The 19,740-nt window shown below is 26.7% G+C and overlaps 4 protein-coding genes across 8 annotated transcripts; 3 read left to right on the plus strand and 1 right to left on the minus strand.

The window, feature by feature from the left end:
* Positions 1-1,036: 1,036 nt before the first annotated feature.
* Positions 1,037-11,319, minus strand: Cpr (Cytochrome P450 reductase). 5 transcript variants are annotated; one of them, XM_035090347.1, is made up of 10 exons: positions 11,185-11,319; positions 10,809-11,077; positions 10,145-10,340; positions 9,823-10,030; positions 4,562-4,769; positions 4,146-4,488; positions 3,184-3,308; positions 2,882-3,070; positions 1,440-2,501; positions 1,037-1,320 (listed from the first exon to the last, which is right to left on the minus strand). In XM_035090347.1, the coding sequence occupies exons 1-10, from the start codon at positions 11,245-11,247 to the stop codon at positions 1,176-1,178; spliced, it is 2,808 nt and encodes a 935-aa protein (XP_034946238.1). In that variant the 5' UTR covers positions 11,248-11,319; the 3' UTR covers positions 1,037-1,175. The 5 variants fall into 5 exon arrangements, with proteins under 5 accessions (XP_034946238.1, XP_034946236.1, XP_034946235.1 ...); XM_035090345.1 differs by lacking the exons at positions 9,823-10,030; positions 10,145-10,340; positions 10,809-11,077; positions 11,185-11,319 and adding exons at positions 8,891-9,148; positions 9,232-9,347 and having other exon boundaries at positions 4,562-4,773; XM_035090344.1 differs by lacking the exons at positions 9,823-10,030; positions 10,145-10,340; positions 10,809-11,077; positions 11,185-11,319 and adding an exon at positions 8,891-9,352 and having other exon boundaries at positions 4,562-4,773.
* A 161-nt stretch (positions 11,320-11,480) lies between these two features.
* Positions 11,481-12,766, plus strand: RpL23A (ribosomal protein L23A). The gene is made up of 4 exons (XM_035090349.1): positions 11,481-11,580; positions 11,860-12,146; positions 12,236-12,363; positions 12,438-12,766. Exons 1-4 carry the CDS (start codon positions 11,547-11,549, stop codon positions 12,697-12,699), a joined length of 711 nt encoding a protein of 236 aa, XP_034946240.1. The 5' UTR covers positions 11,481-11,546; the 3' UTR covers positions 12,700-12,766.
* Positions 12,767-13,400: 634 nt separating this feature from the next.
* On the plus strand, positions 13,401-15,531 carry Nle (notchless). The gene is made up of 6 exons (XM_035090348.1): positions 13,401-13,547; positions 13,626-14,059; positions 14,126-14,365; positions 14,450-14,706; positions 14,786-15,023; positions 15,117-15,531. The coding sequence occupies exons 2-6, from the start codon at positions 13,705-13,707 to the stop codon at positions 15,476-15,478; spliced, it is 1,452 nt and encodes a 483-aa protein (XP_034946239.1). The 5' UTR covers positions 13,401-13,547; positions 13,626-13,704; the 3' UTR covers positions 15,479-15,531.
* A 316-nt stretch (positions 15,532-15,847) lies between these two features.
* Positions 15,848-19,518, plus strand: LOC118071279 (gametogenetin-binding protein 2-like). The gene is made up of 8 exons (XM_035090339.1): positions 15,848-16,104; positions 16,588-16,778; positions 16,907-17,050; positions 17,168-17,584; positions 17,677-18,013; positions 18,096-18,179; positions 18,256-18,885; positions 19,008-19,518. Exons 1-8 carry the CDS (start codon positions 16,015-16,017, stop codon positions 19,182-19,184), a joined length of 2,070 nt encoding a protein of 689 aa, XP_034946230.1. The 5' UTR covers positions 15,848-16,014; the 3' UTR covers positions 19,185-19,518.
* The last annotated feature ends 222 nt before the right edge of the window (positions 19,519-19,740 follow it).

Consider the following 19,740-nt stretch of genomic DNA (forward strand, 5'->3'; position numbering starts at 1 on the left):
AATTTAGGGATAATAGAATTTTCGTAGAAAAATTGTTTTTATATTGATTTGTTTAATCAAATTTATCTGATAAACGAAAAAAAAAGTGGCTAAATTTATTTCAGCAAAATCCTCAATCTAACAGCTAGTTTGATATCTGCTGTAAATATCTGACGTGGATTTTTATGGCTCAATTCAAAGCTTATTTTTAATCAATCATTTACTTTTTGCTTTTAATAAATATAATGTTTAAATTTTCATCATAACCACCATTTTGATGATTAATATAATAATTAACTAAATAATAATAAATAACAATTGTGATATTAATAATAATTATGTAAATAATACTAATAATTTTAATTTTAAACGAAATTAGTTGAAAGTGAATAGAGTTGAAAATACATATACTCTACTGTAATTATGATGAGAACTAAATACTGAATCATCGGCCATCGTAATTTAGAATTTTTGTGTTTATGGAAAATTAAAGAAAAATTTTTTATACATAATAATAAAATTTATATTACTCATTATATAAACGTTATTATAACATAACGATAAAAAAATTATCTTTAGTTGATATCGATTACTTATATAGAATTACCATTGGCATAAAAATTGTTAGATTACGAAGATACATTCCCTTTTCCTAAAACTAAAAAATAAAATATTCGATAATTAAATTTATAATTCGACAAAATTATTTTACAATTATTTTTCACAAATAATATATATATATATATAATAGTGTTTTAATTGTTACTTTTCCTATAATAATGCAAAAAATATAATTATAATATGAGTGGCTATGTAATCTCCTGATGTAATTCATCCGTATGCATGGTAATTGTTTTTTTTTTAAATATTCACATCTTCGAAAGTTATTATTTAAAATCCATCACACCTTAAAATTATTAACTTTCCGAAGAATTATAATTATATTTTTTGGCAATTATTGAAACTATTAAACTAAAGATAGTTTACACCAGTTAATTTGGTGTATGGACGTATTTATATATTATACATAATTGATATATATTTATATAACATCGCCTCCATTTAAAAACTCTATTATTATCATTATTGTACGATAATACCAACTCTTTATTAATTAATCACAGAGTATAATGGTGCTTGAAGAATTATCGCACTCTAACTGTTTTTATACATCATCTAAAGATATCGAAATGAGTTCAACTCCAGACATCTGTTGAATAACGTTTCTGCGATTCCATTTTCTTTATATAATCAGCTGCTTGCATTTCGGTCATTTTTCCTTTTTCTTGAACGACTTTGAGTAAAATATTGTGCACATCTCTTGCCATATTACGAGCATCTCTAAAATTACATAATTAACAATTTGCAAATAAAAAACAAAATAATTTTTTTTCCAATGATAAATTATTAATGATATTTTCTATAATGATATAAAAGATAATGTTGAAGATTAAACTTACCCACAAATATAAACATGACCATGTTTATCACCAATAACATTCCAAATTTCTTCCATGTTCTTTTCTAGCAAATGTGTGACATAAACTTTTTTTTCTTGTTCTCTACTAAAAGCAGTATGTAAAATTAAAGTGCCATTTTTAACATATTCTTCAAGTTCTTCGCGATATAGATAATCTTCTTCACTTCTTCTACATCCAAAATATAAAATGGTATCACCGACTTCTTTACCCTCTCTGCGTGCAAAATCACGTTCTTGAATAAATCCACGAAATGGAGCAATTCCAGTCCCAGGACCAACCATAATAATTGGAGTAGTTGTGCGTATTGGTAATCTAAATTGAGATTTTCTAACGTATATTGGTACATAACTTGGAGGATTTGTAGGGTGCTTTTGTTTTAACCACGTAGTTGTTACACCTTGATTTATTCTTCCAGTTGGAGTTTTGTATTCAACAACAACAGCAGTGATGTGTATTGATGTTGGGTGAAGTTTTGGAGAAGAGGAAATTGAGTAATAACGACATTGAAGACGTGGAAGAAGTTCACAGAGATGATCTAGAGCGGGTTTGAGACTTGGTATATCTTCAAGGATATGAACAATATTCCTATTTTCAACGGTGATCCATTGATGGAATAGAGCTTTCCCTTCAGCAGATGTCGATGCCATTAATTTTAACTTTTCTTTATCAGCAGGATCACTACAGTATTCAGCTAATTCTTTCAATACGTGAGTTCGTGGATTGCTGGTGATATCAAGATAGTGGGTCAAAGCAGTTCTGTATGTACAAGGACATGGAAATGGATGTTTTTTCGTTGATTCTTCATCAGTATTAGTTAAAGTAAATACAATATCGAGATCAACACCACAAATTTCACCTATTTTGTTTACTAAAGTGCTGTTATTAACTGGATAAACCGCTACATGATCTCCAGCGTCATAACGCATCCTTGATCCTTCTATATCAAATTCAATATGCATACAAGATCGATCGGACGATGGTCCATGAAGTTCTCGATTAACTTTGACTGGAGCCAAGAAAGGATTTTTAGCGTCAAAAGGTCTACAAAAGAAAACGAAAAATAAAAAATAATATCAAAATTATGTAAAATGAAAATCTAATAAAATAGATTAAAAACGTTTTTTTTTTGTGTTATTATAATGCTTTAGTTTTAATAATTATACAAATAGTTATCATGCAGGATATCCGTAACATAGTTTAAAAATATCCATAACACTTGAGAAAAAATTGTAAGATTATAACAACCATATAAGCACTTGAATATTTGATGTCAAAATGTTATATTCATTCAATAACGAATTAGTTTAATTAAAGAGGATTTAATATTTAAAAAATGTATTTTTTTAAAATTAAAATCATTAAACGTGATAATTTTTAATATTATTTTGCATAACAATATATACGAGTATAAAAAATCTTACGCTCTTTGATTCTGTAAGGAATGAAGTCGAGCAATTTCGCCAGTATAGATTCGATCAATAGGCATATCCACGTGTTCGGTAAGTTTATATTGTCTAATACTAACATCTTCTCCAGCTCCTTCAATACCAAAAAAATCACAAACTGTTGGCCAAAATTTATCTTTCCATGTGATAAAATCATCTTCAATACTATGTAAAAAAAAAAAAAAAATAATTTATTTTATATTTAATATTTAATGGATTTATGTAATTATTAAAGAAAAACTAATAATTGATATACATATTACAAAAAAGTTTCTTACTTTGCATCATCATCTCCTAAACCAAGTTCAAAAACACGTGTAGCTCCTAGTTGCTCCAACCTATGATCAACGTAAATAGCAACCTCATTGTAATGTTCATATGTTTTATTACCCAATCCAAAAACCTAAAATTAAAAGAAAAAAGCAAAATCATTTTTTACTTACTAGTTAAGAGGAGTATAATTAAAGAAATATTTTTGAAATACGGATAGATATAAGTTAACATCAATGATGTAATTTCTATGATAATTAGAATATAAATTAAAACAACTTTAACAGTTTAGTATTTTTTGATGAATAATTGAAAATTACTTTTATAAATATTGATATTATGATAAAACATTTTAACTATTGAATGAACAAAATGACATTTTAAACATACATTATGAGGAAAAACTAGTTTTGATAATCGCCGTAAAATAGCGCTTGTATGAATCTGTTTGATTGAAATACGCATGACTTGGCTGAATGTATTTAATTTAACATTCATTGTAACTTTATTTCATGATGATTATTGTTCATGATACTTTAATAAATTAGTTTGCAACTACGGTTAATTTTCGAATCACGTAAACACCGCATGGATAGATTTTTGTAAAATACACTTGAATAAATCATCAATATTAATTGATACAAAACTAACAAATATATTAATGACAGTCATATTTTGAATAATAACGACGTCAGTGATTGAATTTAATTTATACAATACTCAACTACACTTGAGCGATATGATCATGTAATGGTAATTACATTAAAATGATTACAACATGTGTTTCAGATACTCAATTGAGGTTGAGTTCTATAAAAATATTTAGTTATACATGTTGCCAATAGGTGGAGAAAAACGAAGTTGGTGATGGTATAATTTGAATGTTTTATCAAATTTATTCATATAGTTGTCTATTAAATTCATTGAAAAATTTAAATATCCACTAAAATAAATAAAATATAATATTTACAGAATAATTGAGGCCATTTAAATCTCCGTCTCCATTTTTTAGCCAATCCACAAACTCCATTGCATTATCAGTTGGATCTCCTTCACCGTAAGTAGCTAAACAAAATACTGCAAGGCTATTTGGTATCGTCTTCAGATTGATTAATTCCTCCATATCGCATTCCTCAGGATCAGCTACCATTCCTTTCATCTTGTATCTAACACCTTCTTTAGCCAATCGCCCAGCAAATTCTTCAGCAGTTCCAGTCTGACTTCCATAAAAAACTACTAGACTACGACCAGAGGTTTTTAATTTTTTTATAAAGGAATTTTCTGTTGGCGTTGTTACCGTATATGTAGTAGGCCTGTAAAAATATTATAATAATTTAAAAGTAGATGATAATTACGATAAAATTGTTATTACAAACAAAAACTTACTGTATAGAATATGATTTAGCTGCAGGAACATTTTCCGTTCGTTGATTTTTTCTTATTAAATACCAAAGTGCAAACACAAGAAGACCACATAGTAATAGAACATCTAAGGAGCTGACAGATGTAAAAGATTCAGCTAACTCGGGTTTTTCTTCTCCATCTAACACTGGTGGATTTGTCATCCTTACGGCCTTTGGTTGAGACGCTTCAGCTGTCTAGAATTCATTCGATTACGCATTTAAATATAATCTTGGAACAAGAAATCTTTAATGCTTACGTTGTAAATCACGTAAGATAGTACGAATTCAATATACTAAGTTAACTTTCACTCAATTTTATTAATTATCGCCACTAGAAAGTTTTCAATAAAATATTTAGAAAATTTCTTTTCCACACATTTTTTACCAAAAAAATTTCAATATATTATCCAACGATATATTAAACTTAACTTAATAAATATTTACTACGTTTGAATATAGTAATCGTAATTGTTTAATGAATATCGATAAAAATAAATGATACATTATTAGTATTGTTGGACATTATTAGAGTTATTATTAAGGTAGAACAATTTCTGACAAATTAATTAAAATATATATATATATATTACTTTAATTGTTTATTTTATTTTATTTGACCAATGAAAACCTATTTATTTAAGTGGGAAAAACAAAAATTATCATTATCCATATGTAAATGAGGAGTGTCTGTTTATAAGGTCCTATTTCCCTCTAGAAAAAAAAAATTTTTATTTTTTAAAATTAATAAAATGTAACGTTAATGTAATGTTTTAATAAAAGATACATGTATATCAATTAGCCTAATCTGCGTTAAATACAATAATAACAATTATTATTATATTTCATTAAACAATTTAAATATTTTTTATTGTTTCCTATAAAATTTGTTTATCATGTAAATAGGACCTTTTGAACAGCCACTTCTCAAATATAAAGCAAAACGTCATTACCTAACAATTGTATAATAAAACATTGTTAAACAAATGAGAATGCAAAAGTAAAAACTCTGATATTTTAGTCACTGAAATAACGTACATATTTTTGTTTAGGAATCAACATAAAATATGGTTTCAAATCTATATGCAGAATATTGAAGTCAACAGACTGCATAAATAATTACAAAATCATGTAAATTAATAAATGCAGACGGTAGTTCAAGGTTATATTCATCATTAGGTAGATCAATGTGTTAATAAAATGAAAGAGTTGTAAATTGATGATGAGATATTTAATTTATTAACTAAATGTTTAATAATAAACGATGGGATTTATGCGAGATATTTCGTAATGGAAGTGCGTCAAACTGACTTGCAAGTAATTCTACCAGTGTAAAGTGCTTTGCTGATCTCGTGTCACGTAGACAATTTAGAATTTGTGAATGAAAGAAAATTATCATATAAATATACACTTTTTTTCAATATCTCATAATTTGATTTCGTTTGTTTTACTCATCACTATTATGATTATTATTAATATTAAATTGAAAACTGGCAAAATAATATTTATGTATAAAAAAGAGTATTAGAATTATAAAGTGAATGAAATAAGAAGTGTAAAATTTCACTGACAAGCTTTCTCCTTCTTGCATTAATTATGTTATCAATTTTCTAAACACTTAATGACTTGATCGATTAATCAATATAAGTTTTGAAAATTGTTATTACTCACCGGCAAGTCCATCTTCTGATGTTTACTATTAAGAATAGAAAGTTTAAATAAGAAAGGATGAAAAATATTTGGCGTGATAGTGATTTTGAATAAGTGTCGATCGAAATGCAACACAAAATCCACTGACGCATTCACCACAAGACCAGACCGAGAACTAGCGGTTTTCCGGATCCTGCTTCGACACTGCGGACTTTGGCTACACTCTTAACTGGTCTTAAAGCATGTATAAAAGGTGTATGTAACTTTGGTAGTGGAAAACCGACGAGTCATCAAATGTAAGACATTCGAATGACGCGTGATTGTAACTTTTAAAATTTGATGTATTTCTTTCTATTGATGAGAAGTTATTGTTATCAGGCCATTAGAACTCTAACAGTTCATCATTATGAAATTCGGTAAAACACATTTTATTCATATTTATTCGTTAATTCAATTATAAAATATATCCATTCCTGTTTCATTCATAAAATAACTAAAAATTTGATAATAACTGTTTATCAACGAATACTCGAATGAGTTTAAACTATTATTTAAAAAAAAAAAAAATTAAAAAAAAAACTCCAAATTTTGTTAATGATATTGTTTTTGTTATTATTGATAATATTATTAATTAATATCAAATATAGAGAGGCTATTGATATAAATTTCCAGGGTCACACTCGTATATGACTTATTTATTTTTTATATTTGTAATAACATGGATAATTATTATATCATCAATGCCTATGAAGTAATGTTAAAAACGTCACATTGCTTCGCGCATGTATGGCATGAACGCAAAAAAAAACATTAATTTCTAAATGATTGAAAGAATGAAAAGTATGTATTTAAAAATTGAAGAAAAAATGACTTTGAATATTTTATAAATGTTAACTAAAATATGCTTTTATTAAGTATCTAAATGTGTGTGTTTTAATAAATGCAATCATTCTTATTTTCCATTAAATATCTAACTCTAATTGTATTCTAGCACGTAGACTACTTAATATGAATGTTCGTTACGAACTCATGACATTTAGCTCATAAATTAACGAATCATTGAAATTGCACTTTAATGACGTATTTCGTTGAAAATTAAAAGACCAAGTGAATTTTTAAAGCTCAAATATCTTATTGGAAAATGAAAGAGATAAATCCTATGATTACAAAATTTTTTAAAATTCAAAGTTCATGGTCAGTATTTTAAATTTATTTAACTTAATATGTAATATTCACAGAGTGACCAAGAAATGACAATCAACAAACGACTTCTATTGTTTTTTTTTTAATGTTATTTGACAAACAAAATTATTTGTTCATTTATCCATCGAAAATTCAAAATTATTTTTAAAAATTACAATTCATTTAATTTTTATTTTCTTTCAAACATTCAGGTGATTTAATAATACAACTTTTATTTGTTCCACTATAAAGATCGGATAATTTAAAATTAAAGTTGTGCACTTGAAAATTTTCAATACAAATCATTTATTATTGATAAAAATTTTCTTTTTATTTCAGTTGGAACATAAATTTAAAGAACTTTGATAATCAACTAACATAACAATGATGACTCTACCGAAATATTCAAAAGGGGCAAAAAATGATCGAGATTATGTGGAGAGCATGATCGTTACTGAAAAAAAATATCCAGAGAAATCAAATAGAAGCAATGAATCAAGAAATAATTTGAATCACGTTGATAAATACTGTGATTCCAATTTGAAATTTTGTCAGAATATGATCAACGGAATACAAACTGGATTTAGAAATTAAATTATTTGAAAAGAAAAATTTGATAAAGAATTCAAAATACTGATAGATTTATTCATAAAAAAATAATGAGTTTCTGGTGAGCATATTAATATTTTTGACTGAAAACAAATTATATTTAATTTTTGGATGATAATTGCAATTAAAAAAATATTCCAATATTAAAATAAACGCATTTTGATCACTTTTTTTAACCATTTTTACGATTATCTAAATTTGGGTTTGTGTAATTGTCCCACATAAAATAGTCAATAAAATTTTTTGATTTTAAACTTCAATTTTAAATGCATGATTTGAATAATTATTGAATAATTGAATTAAATTTTTGATTTAATATCACTGAAGCATTCCAATGAATGATAAAAATCATTGTGTTTTATTTTTATGTTTAATATAATATAATCGGATATCTACATTATAAAAATTTTAAAATGTGGATATTGAATTATTTTTGATCATTTAATTAAGGGAAATTGTATTGACTTCCATACTGGACACTTATAAAAATTTGCTAATTGTTGAAATAAAAAATTAATGTAATTGATATCTTAATATTTTATTATTCATAAAGTAAAAGTTTATTTTCTTATTAATGTACAATAAAAGTTTAAATAACATTTTAAAAAAAGTAGTTAAATTTAAGTAGATAGTGAAGGGTAATAGAATAATTATTATTTTAAATAATGTAAATTAATAGCGAAAAAGATTGAAAATTCAGGTCAAATCTGACATGAAACTATCACCAGAGATCTCTTACATGTGATTTACTTAAATAGAAACTTATACACTTGTTCATACATGTTAACAAATGAAGGATTAAAATTCCAAAACATGCTAGTTAGTAATGATATAAGTTTCTTCATAAGAGAAAATTTAAACGTCGTAAACTCACCTTAAAATTAAAAAGAAATATTTAAATTTTTTAGGTAAAAGAGTCAATGACTGAACGCCAGAAAAACAGTTGTATTAGGCGATCTTTAAGCTGGTGGATCATCGATCGAATACGTGACCATGTGATATGACTTTAAAACGATCCTTGACTCTCCACGTCTTTTGCTTTATCTTTTATTCTTATTCTATCTCTTTTTACTCGTTTCTTTTTAGTGATGCTGACAAACCCCCTCCAATAATGCTAACTTACGCGCAGTCGCTAGACAGAATTTATATTTACTTCTACTTCTGTAATTTACAAAACACTCGAATAATTTAGAGTTCAACAAGTGTCTTTCTTACAAACTTTGAGTCTTGAATGAAAATAAATTGGATTTTCATCAAAATATTACAGCTGATTTTTCAGACTATCGGTCATTTGAGTGACTAACTACACCTTCCCGTAACCACGAATGAAAACCGACTGGCATTTGAGACACGTTTTAGATTTTACCGACGTAGAATATTCTAAGGAGGGGAAGAATTATCTCTGATGTATATCCTTGTGAGATTGTAATGTCATGTTAGGAAAAAACATTTTCTAAAATACATTATCCATGAAATAACCTGAATTCATTTTATTTATCATACCTATACAAAATAATGATTATTTGAAAAGTAATCTAAAGTTTATGAAAAAATAAAATTATTTTTTTTTTATTTTATAATATTACATTACAGATTGGCCATTTAATTCTCTTTTTTTCTTTTTTTTCAGTATAGTTTTTACTTGTTGCTGAAGAGTGCTTCAATGCTGAAAAAATAAAAATATTATCATCCTCTTACATACATCATAAAAATAACAATTTAAATTAGTTAATTTTTTAATCTCTTATGAATCAACTTCGAAAAAAATCATTTATCTATCTTAATTGATGATATACAAAAACTTACTAAATACATCAGATCCTATAGTTGTAAATTCAACTTTTGTTGAAACTAATTCTCTCAACATTGCTGCATTAAATGATAAAGCAGCGACTCGTGTAAATAATTCAAAAACTCCATCACCCGTTTTTGCAGATACTGCCCAATATTCGGCTTTCAAAGATTCCGCTACTGTTGTTACCTTTTTCTCTATAATTGCATAAGACTGGTTGGACTACAAAAAAATATTTATCATTAAAAGTTATCCGATAATTATAGATAGTAATAATAATTATCATCATTATCTTATAAATATTTTTCAACTTTATATCGATTAAAAAATACTCACCATTAAATCTCTTTTTGTACCAACCAGAAAAATATAATAACCGTCATTATTACTATGACTAGCTTCATTCAACCATTGCTGGCAATGTGATAAAGATAATAAACTTCCTAGATCAAAAATTATCATGATCACATTTGCTCCTCTATAATAGGAAGCTGCAATGGCTTTGAAACGCTCTTGGCCTGCAGTATCCCAACTAATAAAGTGTAAAATAATTATTATTCATTTATTATGATATTTTCATTCATAGTACGGTAACTTGTTACTTCAAGTAAAATTAATACTTATTTAATTATAATTTATCATTATTATTAATATCAGATGATATTGACTAGCCAAATGATTATTTTATATACTCACTCATAATGATAAAATAAAAAAGAAATAAATGTTAAATTGTTTTTTGTATTTTTTAAAACTAATTAATATTTTAGTTGAGTTGAATAATAATTTATGTAATATGTTTATTGATATTATACAAGGAATAAACGTTATGCGGAATGTATTGGTTTATGTTTTTTAGTTGACATGAAATTTTTATTCGCAAACAAACAAGAAATAGAAAAACTATTATAATTGTACTTGGATTAAATTTCGAAAACATTTAAAATTATCAAAACTAAATAAAATCAACGGTTCATTATTTTGAATTAGATATACTTACATTTGTAGATTGAATGGAACTCCAAGTATATCAAATCGTTCAACCTCAAAATCAACTCCAATGGTGGGTTTGTAATTATTATTATAAATTTTATGGCAGAATCTATTAACTAATGATGTTTTTCCAACAGCTAAATCACCTAAAACGATCACTTTGGCCATTCTTGGCGTACTAGATACTGAAGAAGATGATTTACGAACTGAAAGATTAAAATCACGATCTTTATATGGTGTCATATTAGTGGAGTATGGTGGTGGCCATTTACAAATCTGAAAATATTTTAAAAATAAACATGCTATTTTCATTTGAAAAATACTATTTTATAAATAACAAATTTAATATATAAATAATATTATAATAAATAGATTAAACTTACGCGTCTTTCCTCATGAGCAGAAGGCTGAAGCATTTTAAATATTGCCGATCTTGTTTCAAGCATAATTTTACTGATAATTGAAATACTATGAAAAAAATCTTGTTGTGTAGTTATTGTTGAATTATATGGAATGAATTTTTTAGCTTTGTATCGACCAAATTAAAATAAAAACATTCGTCGCTGCGGCAGGTGTGTTTTCAAGTTTCGCGGTGGGGATAAATGAATAAATTAAGTAAATTATCTACTGTTGGTAAAGATGGCATTGACAAAAAAATCTTTCAATGATTCACGTTGTTCTCAAAATGGTCTCTAAAAAGATCTAAACTTGAGTTCCGGTTGATTGTTCGATCTTTTCCTACAAAATGGCTCCGAAACCAAAGCCTACTGAGAAATCAGGTGAAAAAATGAATATTTTTCATTATATTTATACATATAAGGCGATAAAAGTTTGAATTGAATGAAAAATATATATTGTCATCAAAAATTTTGCGCCCAATGTGTATCTTAGGTTATGTGTTTTAAAGGATATTACAATTATTTCGTGGCCATGTGGTTATTCCAATCTCAAATAACAATAATAATTGAAAAATTATCATTAAATATGATTAATAATACTAGTTAATTATGTGACTCTAATCTATATATATATATATATATCATTTTGAACATTATTAGGTACTAAAACTACTGAAAAAAAAACTGAGAAGAAATCAGAAAAAAAAACTGCTGCAACTACTGCATCAACATCAAAGGTAACCAAACCTGCAGCCTCAACATTGAAAAAACCTCCTGTAGTTAAACCTACAACTACGAAACCCGCCGCAACTAAGCCTGCAAGTAAACCAACACCAAAACCAGTAACGGCTAAACCTAAGGTGGTCAAAAATGCTCCAACTACGAAGAAAACTTCTAAAGGAGGCAAAACTGCACCTATTCAAAAGGCTCTTAAAACTCAAAAGAAGGTTAAAAATCTTAAATTTAAATAACAAAAATAAATGAATTTATCTTATCTAAAGAGAAAATATAATTAATTAAATAATGTTTTTGATAGGTCTTAAAAGGTGTTCACGGATCCAGAGTACGTAAAATACGAACGTCTGTCCATTTTCATCGTCCAAAGACGTTCAAACCACCCAGAAATCCTAAGTATCCGCGTAAATCCGTTGCAAATCGAAACCGGTAAGTTGAAATCATTTAATTTAATATGAGATATAAAACTTATTAGAAATTATTTACTTGTTTCTTTTTTACAGAATGGATGCTTACAATATTATCAAGTATCCATTAACGACTGAAGCAGCTATGAAAAAGATTGAAGACAATAACACGTTGGTCTTTATTGTTCATACTCGAGCTAATAAATACCATATTAAAGCTTCAGTTAAAAAATTATATGATATTGATGTTGCAAAGGTGAATACATTAATTAGACCTGATGGGAAGAAGAAAGCGTACGTACGTCTAGCTCGCGATTATGATGCTCTAGATGTTGCCAATAAAATTGGTATCATATAAATGGATTTTATTTTATACGTGTACAAAATCTCTTCAAAATAATAAAATATTAAATAAATTAAAAAAATATTTTTTAATTATTACAAATACCTATAATTTGGTTAATCAAATAATTCAGAAATTTCAACGAAAGTTTATTACTCTTGATTTCTTATATTTCTTTATTAGATTTACTTCTTATAGTCTGTACTTATCCATAAATTAAGTTTAAATTGTCAATCGGAGTTTTAATATTGAATTATATAATTCGATTACATAGTAAAAACCAAACAATTTAAATAAAATTATTAATTAAATTCAATTGAAGCGCTTAAATTTAAATTTTGTGTAAAGTTCATTGAGAGAATATTCTTTTCTATACTGAAAATTAATCGAAAAGTACTTGCTTTCCGTATATAATTATAATATATGCAAATATAATAATAAACCTGAGGGAGTCGGGTGTCTGATAATTCTGTCTGGTCAGGCTTCAGGTGGGTCGGAGCCCTTGGATCCCTGGCCAGACACCTCTGACGAATCGCAAGATAAATAATAATAATAATAATAATAATAATAATAATAATTATTATTATTATTATTATTATTATTATTATTATTATTATTATTAAATATGCAAAAAATCTCAATTTAAATAATGCTATCTTAAGAATATACTAAAATTTTAATTTTTAGTTAAAAATAATGATGAATAGGTTAACTCCATCTATTTAATGAAAAATATTATGGTCAAATTCATTCATGAGATTTGTTTCAGTTGTTTAACTTACGGTGAACACGTGCTTTTGTAACGATGAATAAATATGTGAATTTAAACATTTTCCTTCATATTTAACTTATAAATATACGTGGTAAATATTATACTTTTCAGTTTTCTTGTTTTAAAAATACTGATATACATACATTTATTTATTTATCTGTATTTTCAGGAAATTGATTGTCCTAACCTTCAAATTTCAAATACAAACTACATGTGAATTTTAATTAACTAAATTATAATTGATCAAAATGAATAAAAGAAATAATGAAAAAGAAAATAAATTAAAGTCAGAATATGAGGGTGAATCAAAAAGAGTTTTATCTCGATTTAAATCAGATACAGGAGATATTTTGCCTGGGGGGTTATTAGATTTACCTCTAGATATTACGACGGATAAACTTCAAGCTATTTGCAATGCATTACTTCAACAAGATGATCCTATTCCTTTAGCATTTTATATTAATGATGTTGAGGTAACTGGAACTTTAGAAGAAAATTTAACTGAACGTTTTTCGATTAGCGAAAATGTAATTGACATTATTTATCAACCACAAGCTGTTTTTAAAGTACGAGCGGTCACGAGGTGTACAGGATCCATTGAGGGTAATTAATACACTTGATTTATACGTAGTTAAATAAAATTTTTAATTGAAATTTACAATTATTTAGGACATAAAGAAGCAGTAATTTCTGTAGCATTTTCTCCTAATGGACAAAATTTAGCAAGTGGTTCAGGAGACACAACTGTTAGATTTTGGGATATTTACACACAAACTCCTCAATATACTTGCACAGGGCATAAACATTGGGTATTATGCATATCTTGGTCTCCATGTGGTACGAAATTGGTATCTGCTTGTAAAAATGGATCAATTATTCAATGGGATCCAATTACCGGAAAACAAGTTGGTAAAATGAGTTATCTTTTTTTTACTATTTAAATACTTTTTTATAATCGATCGTTAACAAATCTTTTAATTGAAATAATACTAGGAAAAGTTATGACTGGACACAAAATGTGGATAACAGCATTAAGTTGGGAACCGTATCATCGTAATTCTGGAGTCTGTAAATTCTTGGTTAGCGCCTCTAAAGATAGTGATTTAAGAATCTGGGATACAGTACTTGGACAGACAACTCGTGTTCTTGCAGGACATACTAAAAGTGTTACTTGTGTTCGATGGGGAGGAAGTGGATTAATTTATTCTGGTTCTCAGGATAGAACGATAAGAGTCTGGAGAGCAGAAGACGTAAGATAAAATTTGAAAGTATTATTTTAAATAGTATTGTTCATATTTTTGACTTATTTAATTTTTTCTCCAATCGTAGGGCATTTTATGCAGAATTCTTGAAGGACATGCTCATTGGGTTAATACTTTAGCATTAAATGTAGATTACGTTCTTCGAACTGGTCCATTTGAAATTGGAGAGATGAAAACAGATTTAAAAAGTCTTACAGAACGTGCATTAAAACGCTATGAAGCCGTCGGTGAAGAAATATTAGTTTCTGGATCAGACGATTTTACTCTTTATCTTTGGAGACCCGAAAAAGAAAAAAAACCAATTGGTATATTTATTTTTAGTTGCATTATAATTTGTATTGAATTCATTCAAAAAGAAAACTTTTTTAAAGAAAATAATCATTTCTTGTTAATTTTAGCAAGGATGACAGGTCACCAACAGCTAATCAATGATGTTAAATTCTCTCCAGATGGACGTATAATAGCCTCAGCGTCTTTCGATAAGTCTATTAAACTGTGGGAAGCAAAGTCAGGAAAATTTATTACATCATTGCGGGGTCATGTTCAAGCAGTTTATTCGATAGCTTGGAGTGCAGATTCTCGGTTACTTGTTAGTGGTAGTGCGGATTCAACTCTTAAAGTATGGAGTATGAAAACTAAGAAACTTGCTCAAGATCTTCCTGGACATGCTGATGAAATTTATGCGGTAGATTGGTCTCCTGATGGATTAAGAGTGGTATCAGGAGGCAAAGATAAAGTACTTAGATTATGGCAAAATTAATAATACAATATTTTTTAAATAAAGTTTTAATTTAAACTCGAATAAAATATTATTTTAAATTTATTCAAAAAATGTATGTAATGAAATGAATAATTATGTATGTAATGAATATTCATAATTCAAACTATTTAATTAAAATTTAATATAAAAAATGATTGTACTACTTAAAATTTTTAATCACCTTTAGAAATAAATTGATTAAAAAAATAAAATGAAGAAAGATAATGAATAAACTAGTCTATTAAAATAGCTAGTAAAATATCTGAATTTAATTTCATCAAAGTAATTATTAAATATTCAATCAAATGTAGAGTTAACACATCTATGAAAAGAGTGGGAGGTAAGAAATTAAACAAGGCGGAAGTGGAAGAGAAGTATCGTTGCAAATGGCAGATGTGTAAAACTGTTCTACTTGTTTTCTCATAATATAAAAAAATTATCAGATCAATTTTAAGTTAAGATATTAGAGTAACACATTATAACCATTATTGTTAAATAATTATTGTTGATAATATAAGTAAGTGAATTGTAGAATTATGGCCAAACTAGTCGATATTTGGCGGTGTGACCAGCCGGTCGATTTATTACGACGACAAATGCCATTAATTGTTGACGATAATCTTACAGTAAGTATCTTCATGATTTATTTAATTAAAAAAAAAGTGTTATAAAATTTGGAAAATGTTGCTATCAAGTAAATGAAAATAAATACTTTGAAATTGAAAAATTCACTAATAACATAACCTTTCATTAATTTTATTACATTGGCGTAGAAATAATTTTTTTATTTGTTCAGTAGTAAAAATAATTTATCTGTAAATGAAAAGTTAAATACAATATATTTTATGTTGTTTCACTATTGAATTTGAATTGTCTACAACAAATGTCAAAATATAACTGTATGTATATCTAGTAGATTAATTTTATTTGTTTCTTTATTGCTAATCATTTTTTATTATAATATTATAAATACTATATTCACAAACTATTTAATTCATTTATAGATGGTAGATAAATTTTTCAATTTCTAAATTTTTCTTTTATGAACAAATATAATTGTCAATATTCTATTTAAAACTTATACAAATTATCTGTTTTATAATATCTAGATGATCATGGATTTAAATAATTTAGGATATATTAATGAAAATCCTTTAGCTAGAGGAAAACCACTCGATGAATTTATAAAAAAATTGAACGTTCTAACGAAAGATGAAGTTAAGGCATCTTTTAAAGCTACTAATAAAGATATATTATCTATTCTCGGACAGGCTGTGCCTTGCGTTGGGTGTAGAAGAAGGTAATTGATAATAGCAATATTTTCAACTATTAAATTCTACTAATAATAATAATAATAATAATTCTATAAACATATTTAAAATGAATTGAGATAATTATTATCCGACTAATTAGATGATATAATATTAGTGTAGAAAGATTATTTTATGATCTCATGGGATCAGAACACCAAGCTCTCGATCCATTAATCGTTACTCCAGAAGGGATGGTTACTATTGAAGAAGAAACTTTAGCACAACCAAAATTACTTTGTACTATTCTGCAAGGTCATAGGTAATTTTTTGTTATTTACTAATAACTTATACAATACCAATAATTTATAAATAAAGTGATAGTAGTTTTTCATTTATTTTCTAACATGTTTATTAAAGAAATAATTACATTTTTTAGTGCACGACTAAATAGTCTTTTAGAACGTCAAACTCGTAATAAAAAATCACGTCGATGTGCCTTACATTCTCTGGAAGTTCAACGAATGAGACCACCTTTAAATGCATGGAAAGAAGCATGGGATGTTATGAAAACATCTTGTCGTCAAGAAGTAACACTTGTTGAGACAGATACTTTAGAAAGTGCATTAGATATTTATTTACGTAAACATCGATTTTGTGGAGAGTGTCGTACAAAGGTATTATTGGCCTCAACACTTCTTACGTCTGAATCAGAACCCATGAAAGAGAAGGGATATGTTCCAGCTTTATATGCAGGTATCAAACGATGTATACCAGAACGTCATGTTCATTTACCAACGAATACAGATTATATTAGTTCTTTAATTGATCGTGCACAGCCCGAAATTATTGGAAGGTAATTTTACTTTAAAACCTAATTAAAAAATAACTTATCTTTTTCTTAAAATTGAGTTAAATCTAGAGTATTTTTCTTTACATAAATTTTAGGGAACGTCATGCAAAAACGTTAGAAATAGCTCAAGAAGAAGTTCTAACATGTCTTGGAATATGTGTGACTGATCGACTTTATCGTATTCATCGCCGTTTAAGAGAAGAAGAAACAATTTGTCAAGTCTTTGCTGCTGTAGCAATTGAAACATTATTTAGAAACTTTCAAATAGCTGTTGAAACAAAACAGGGAATTACGCAATTAGAACTTTTATATGAAGAATTTACTCGGGAAGAAATTATTAAAAAACAACGGCGAGAAAAATTACGTCTTAAAAGAAAAAAAAAGAAGGAACGTAAATATGAAAATATTGAAGAAAAAGAAAATAATTGTGAGGTAGAAATTTTTTAAAAATAATTATTGACATTTGAAGAACTTTTGTAGACTATTAATATTATTTGAAATAATTATTTTCTAGGGGTCGGAAGAAAAAAAAAATATTAGTGATGATAGTCGTTATGTAAAACCTAAACCAACTACTAATAGTGATGATCGACATACAGTAAGAATTAATTTTTTAATTTACTTTTTAATTTAATAATTTAATAATACTATTTGATCATTTTTTAAATTTATAGCTCCAAATTGTGGATCCGATAAAAAAAGAACAATCAACTTGCGGTTGTCCAGATTGTTCACAGAAACCAAAAATAAATGAAACTTCACCAATAGTTAAAATATCACTGCAGTTACCCCAATCACCTCTTAGTCGAAATAAGAAATTAGTGAGAAAGCCATCTCAACCATCTTTGAAGACGGCAAATATTAAAGAAGTTTTAAATAAACCAAAAATAATTCTTGAAAAAGCCAGTAGTCCCAAAAAGTCTAAAATTGTCAAAGAAATTAATCGTGAATTGTGTTTATGCTGTGAAAAGTTTTGTGATCACTCAGTTAAAATAAAAAAAGATAGTGAATGGTATTTAGAAAAGATAGATAAAAGTTCAGAAGTTGGTGTAATTAATCAAATAGATTTGAATCGTGATTTAAATCAGCCATTATTTCAAGACTATGGTTATTTATCGGAACATAATGCCAGCAGTTCATCTGTTCCTAGTACTCCAGAAGGATCAGAAGTTGCATGTAGTGAAGGATATTGTAGTCATGAAGGTGAATGCCCGGATAATAGATTTTTTGAAAAGCCAGATCATTCCATGTTGGGCATTACATTATTAAGAGAACATGGCTTAACGCTTACTCAAATGTTAGAGGTAATTTCAGAGTTTTGAAATGATTAAATTACACGTTATCTAATTTGTTTGTAATTTTTCTTTTTTTTTTTTTTAATAAAAAAAATGTAAAAAATCAATCAACTTATTTAAACGTTTTTCAGGACTCACGTTTATCCGAAAATGAAAATACCGAATACTACATCTCAGCGGAAGAAGTACGAAACTTCAAAGCTCAAATGTGCCAATTACGAGAAAAACGACTACAGCTTCGACAAAACCTCAGGGAACGTTTTGCAATACTTTGCAGTCATTACAAATCTTGTAGCATTCCACAATAAGTACTTTAAATTTATGATGAATCATCAAATTTATTTTATCGTTTGATTTGTTGTATTTCCGTTATTTATTAAATCATAAGGAAACAAATAAAAAAGTGACAAAATTTAATTGATGTTATGATGCACACTAACAATGGGTTATTCTAATTAAAAAATTTTTATTGGAATTGATTTTATTAAGAAATAACTTGTTTGAATGAATCAGGAAATTAACAATTCTCAGAAAAAGTTAAATTAAAATGTAGTTATGTTACATAATTTAATTTATCAAAATCAGTAGGTTTTCATCTACATACAAATTATGCAAGTATATAAATATCAAACATTTGGTAAAATTTTGTGGGGAAAAAAAAAATTCAAGATTTTATATAATATAAAAATAACAACTTTTATTTTCAAAATGTTCAGTATCGTAATTTATGTATTTCATTTATTCAGAATCATTTATTTGATATTCTAATTATACTACCATTAATTTTTAAATATTAATGAAATATCTTTTTATAGATTTACAATTGTATTATCAAAAATCAGCTATCAAAAAAATTATCAATCC

Source organism: Chelonus insularis, unplaced genomic scaffold (assembly GCF_013357705.1).
Source record: "Chelonus insularis isolate UGA/USDA-ARS -01 unplaced genomic scaffold, ASM1335770v1 contig_76_pilon, whole genome shotgun sequence".
In the NCBI taxonomy this organism is placed as follows: domain Eukaryota; kingdom Metazoa; phylum Arthropoda; class Insecta; order Hymenoptera; family Braconidae; genus Chelonus; species Chelonus insularis.

What these genes read in the sequence shown, in the direction of transcription:
- LOC118071279 (XM_035090339.1), top strand. Translation starts at nt 16,015, where the DNA reads ATGGCCAAACTAGTCGATATTTGGCGGTGTGACCAGCCGGTCGATTTA. An exon ending in CAGCCCGAAATTATTGGAAG is followed by an intron (nt 17,585 to 17,676) that starts GTAATTTTACTT and finishes CATAAATTTTAG; the next exon opens with GGAACGTCATGCAAAAACGT. An exon ending in ATAGTGATGATCGACATACA is followed by an intron (nt 18,180 to 18,255) that starts GTAAGAATTAAT and finishes TTAAATTTATAG; the next exon opens with CTCCAAATTGTGGATCCGAT.
- Nle (XM_035090348.1), top strand. Translation starts at nt 13,705, where the DNA reads ATGAATAAAAGAAATAATGAAAAAGAAAATAAATTAAAGTCAGAATAT. An exon ending in AATTACCGGAAAACAAGTTG is followed by an intron (nt 14,366 to 14,449) that starts GTAAAATGAGTT and finishes AAATAATACTAG; the next exon opens with GAAAAGTTATGACTGGACAC. An exon ending in GAGTCTGGAGAGCAGAAGAC is followed by an intron (nt 14,707 to 14,785) that starts GTAAGATAAAAT and finishes CTCCAATCGTAG; the next exon opens with GGCATTTTATGCAGAATTCT.
- Cpr (XM_035090347.1), bottom strand. Translation starts at nt 11,247, where the DNA reads ATGCTTGAAACAAGATCGGCAATATTTAAAATGCTTCAGCCTTCTGCT. An exon ending in GTTCCATTCAATCTACAAAT is followed by an intron (nt 10,341 to 10,808) that starts GTAAGTATATCT and finishes ACACTTTATTAG; the next exon opens with TTGGGATACTGCAGGCCAAG. An exon ending in GCTAAATCATATTCTATACA is followed by an intron (nt 4,489 to 4,561) that starts GTAAGTTTTTGT and finishes ATATTTTTACAG; the next exon opens with GCCTACTACATATACGGTAA.
- RpL23A (XM_035090349.1), top strand. Translation starts at nt 11,547, where the DNA reads ATGGCTCCGAAACCAAAGCCTACTGAGAAATCAG. An exon ending in AAAGCCTACTGAGAAATCAG is followed by an intron (nt 11,581 to 11,859) that starts GTGAAAAAATGA and finishes GAACATTATTAG; the next exon opens with GTACTAAAACTACTGAAAAA. An exon ending in CTCTTAAAACTCAAAAGAAG is followed by an intron (nt 12,147 to 12,235) that starts GTTAAAAATCTT and finishes TGTTTTTGATAG; the next exon opens with GTCTTAAAAGGTGTTCACGG.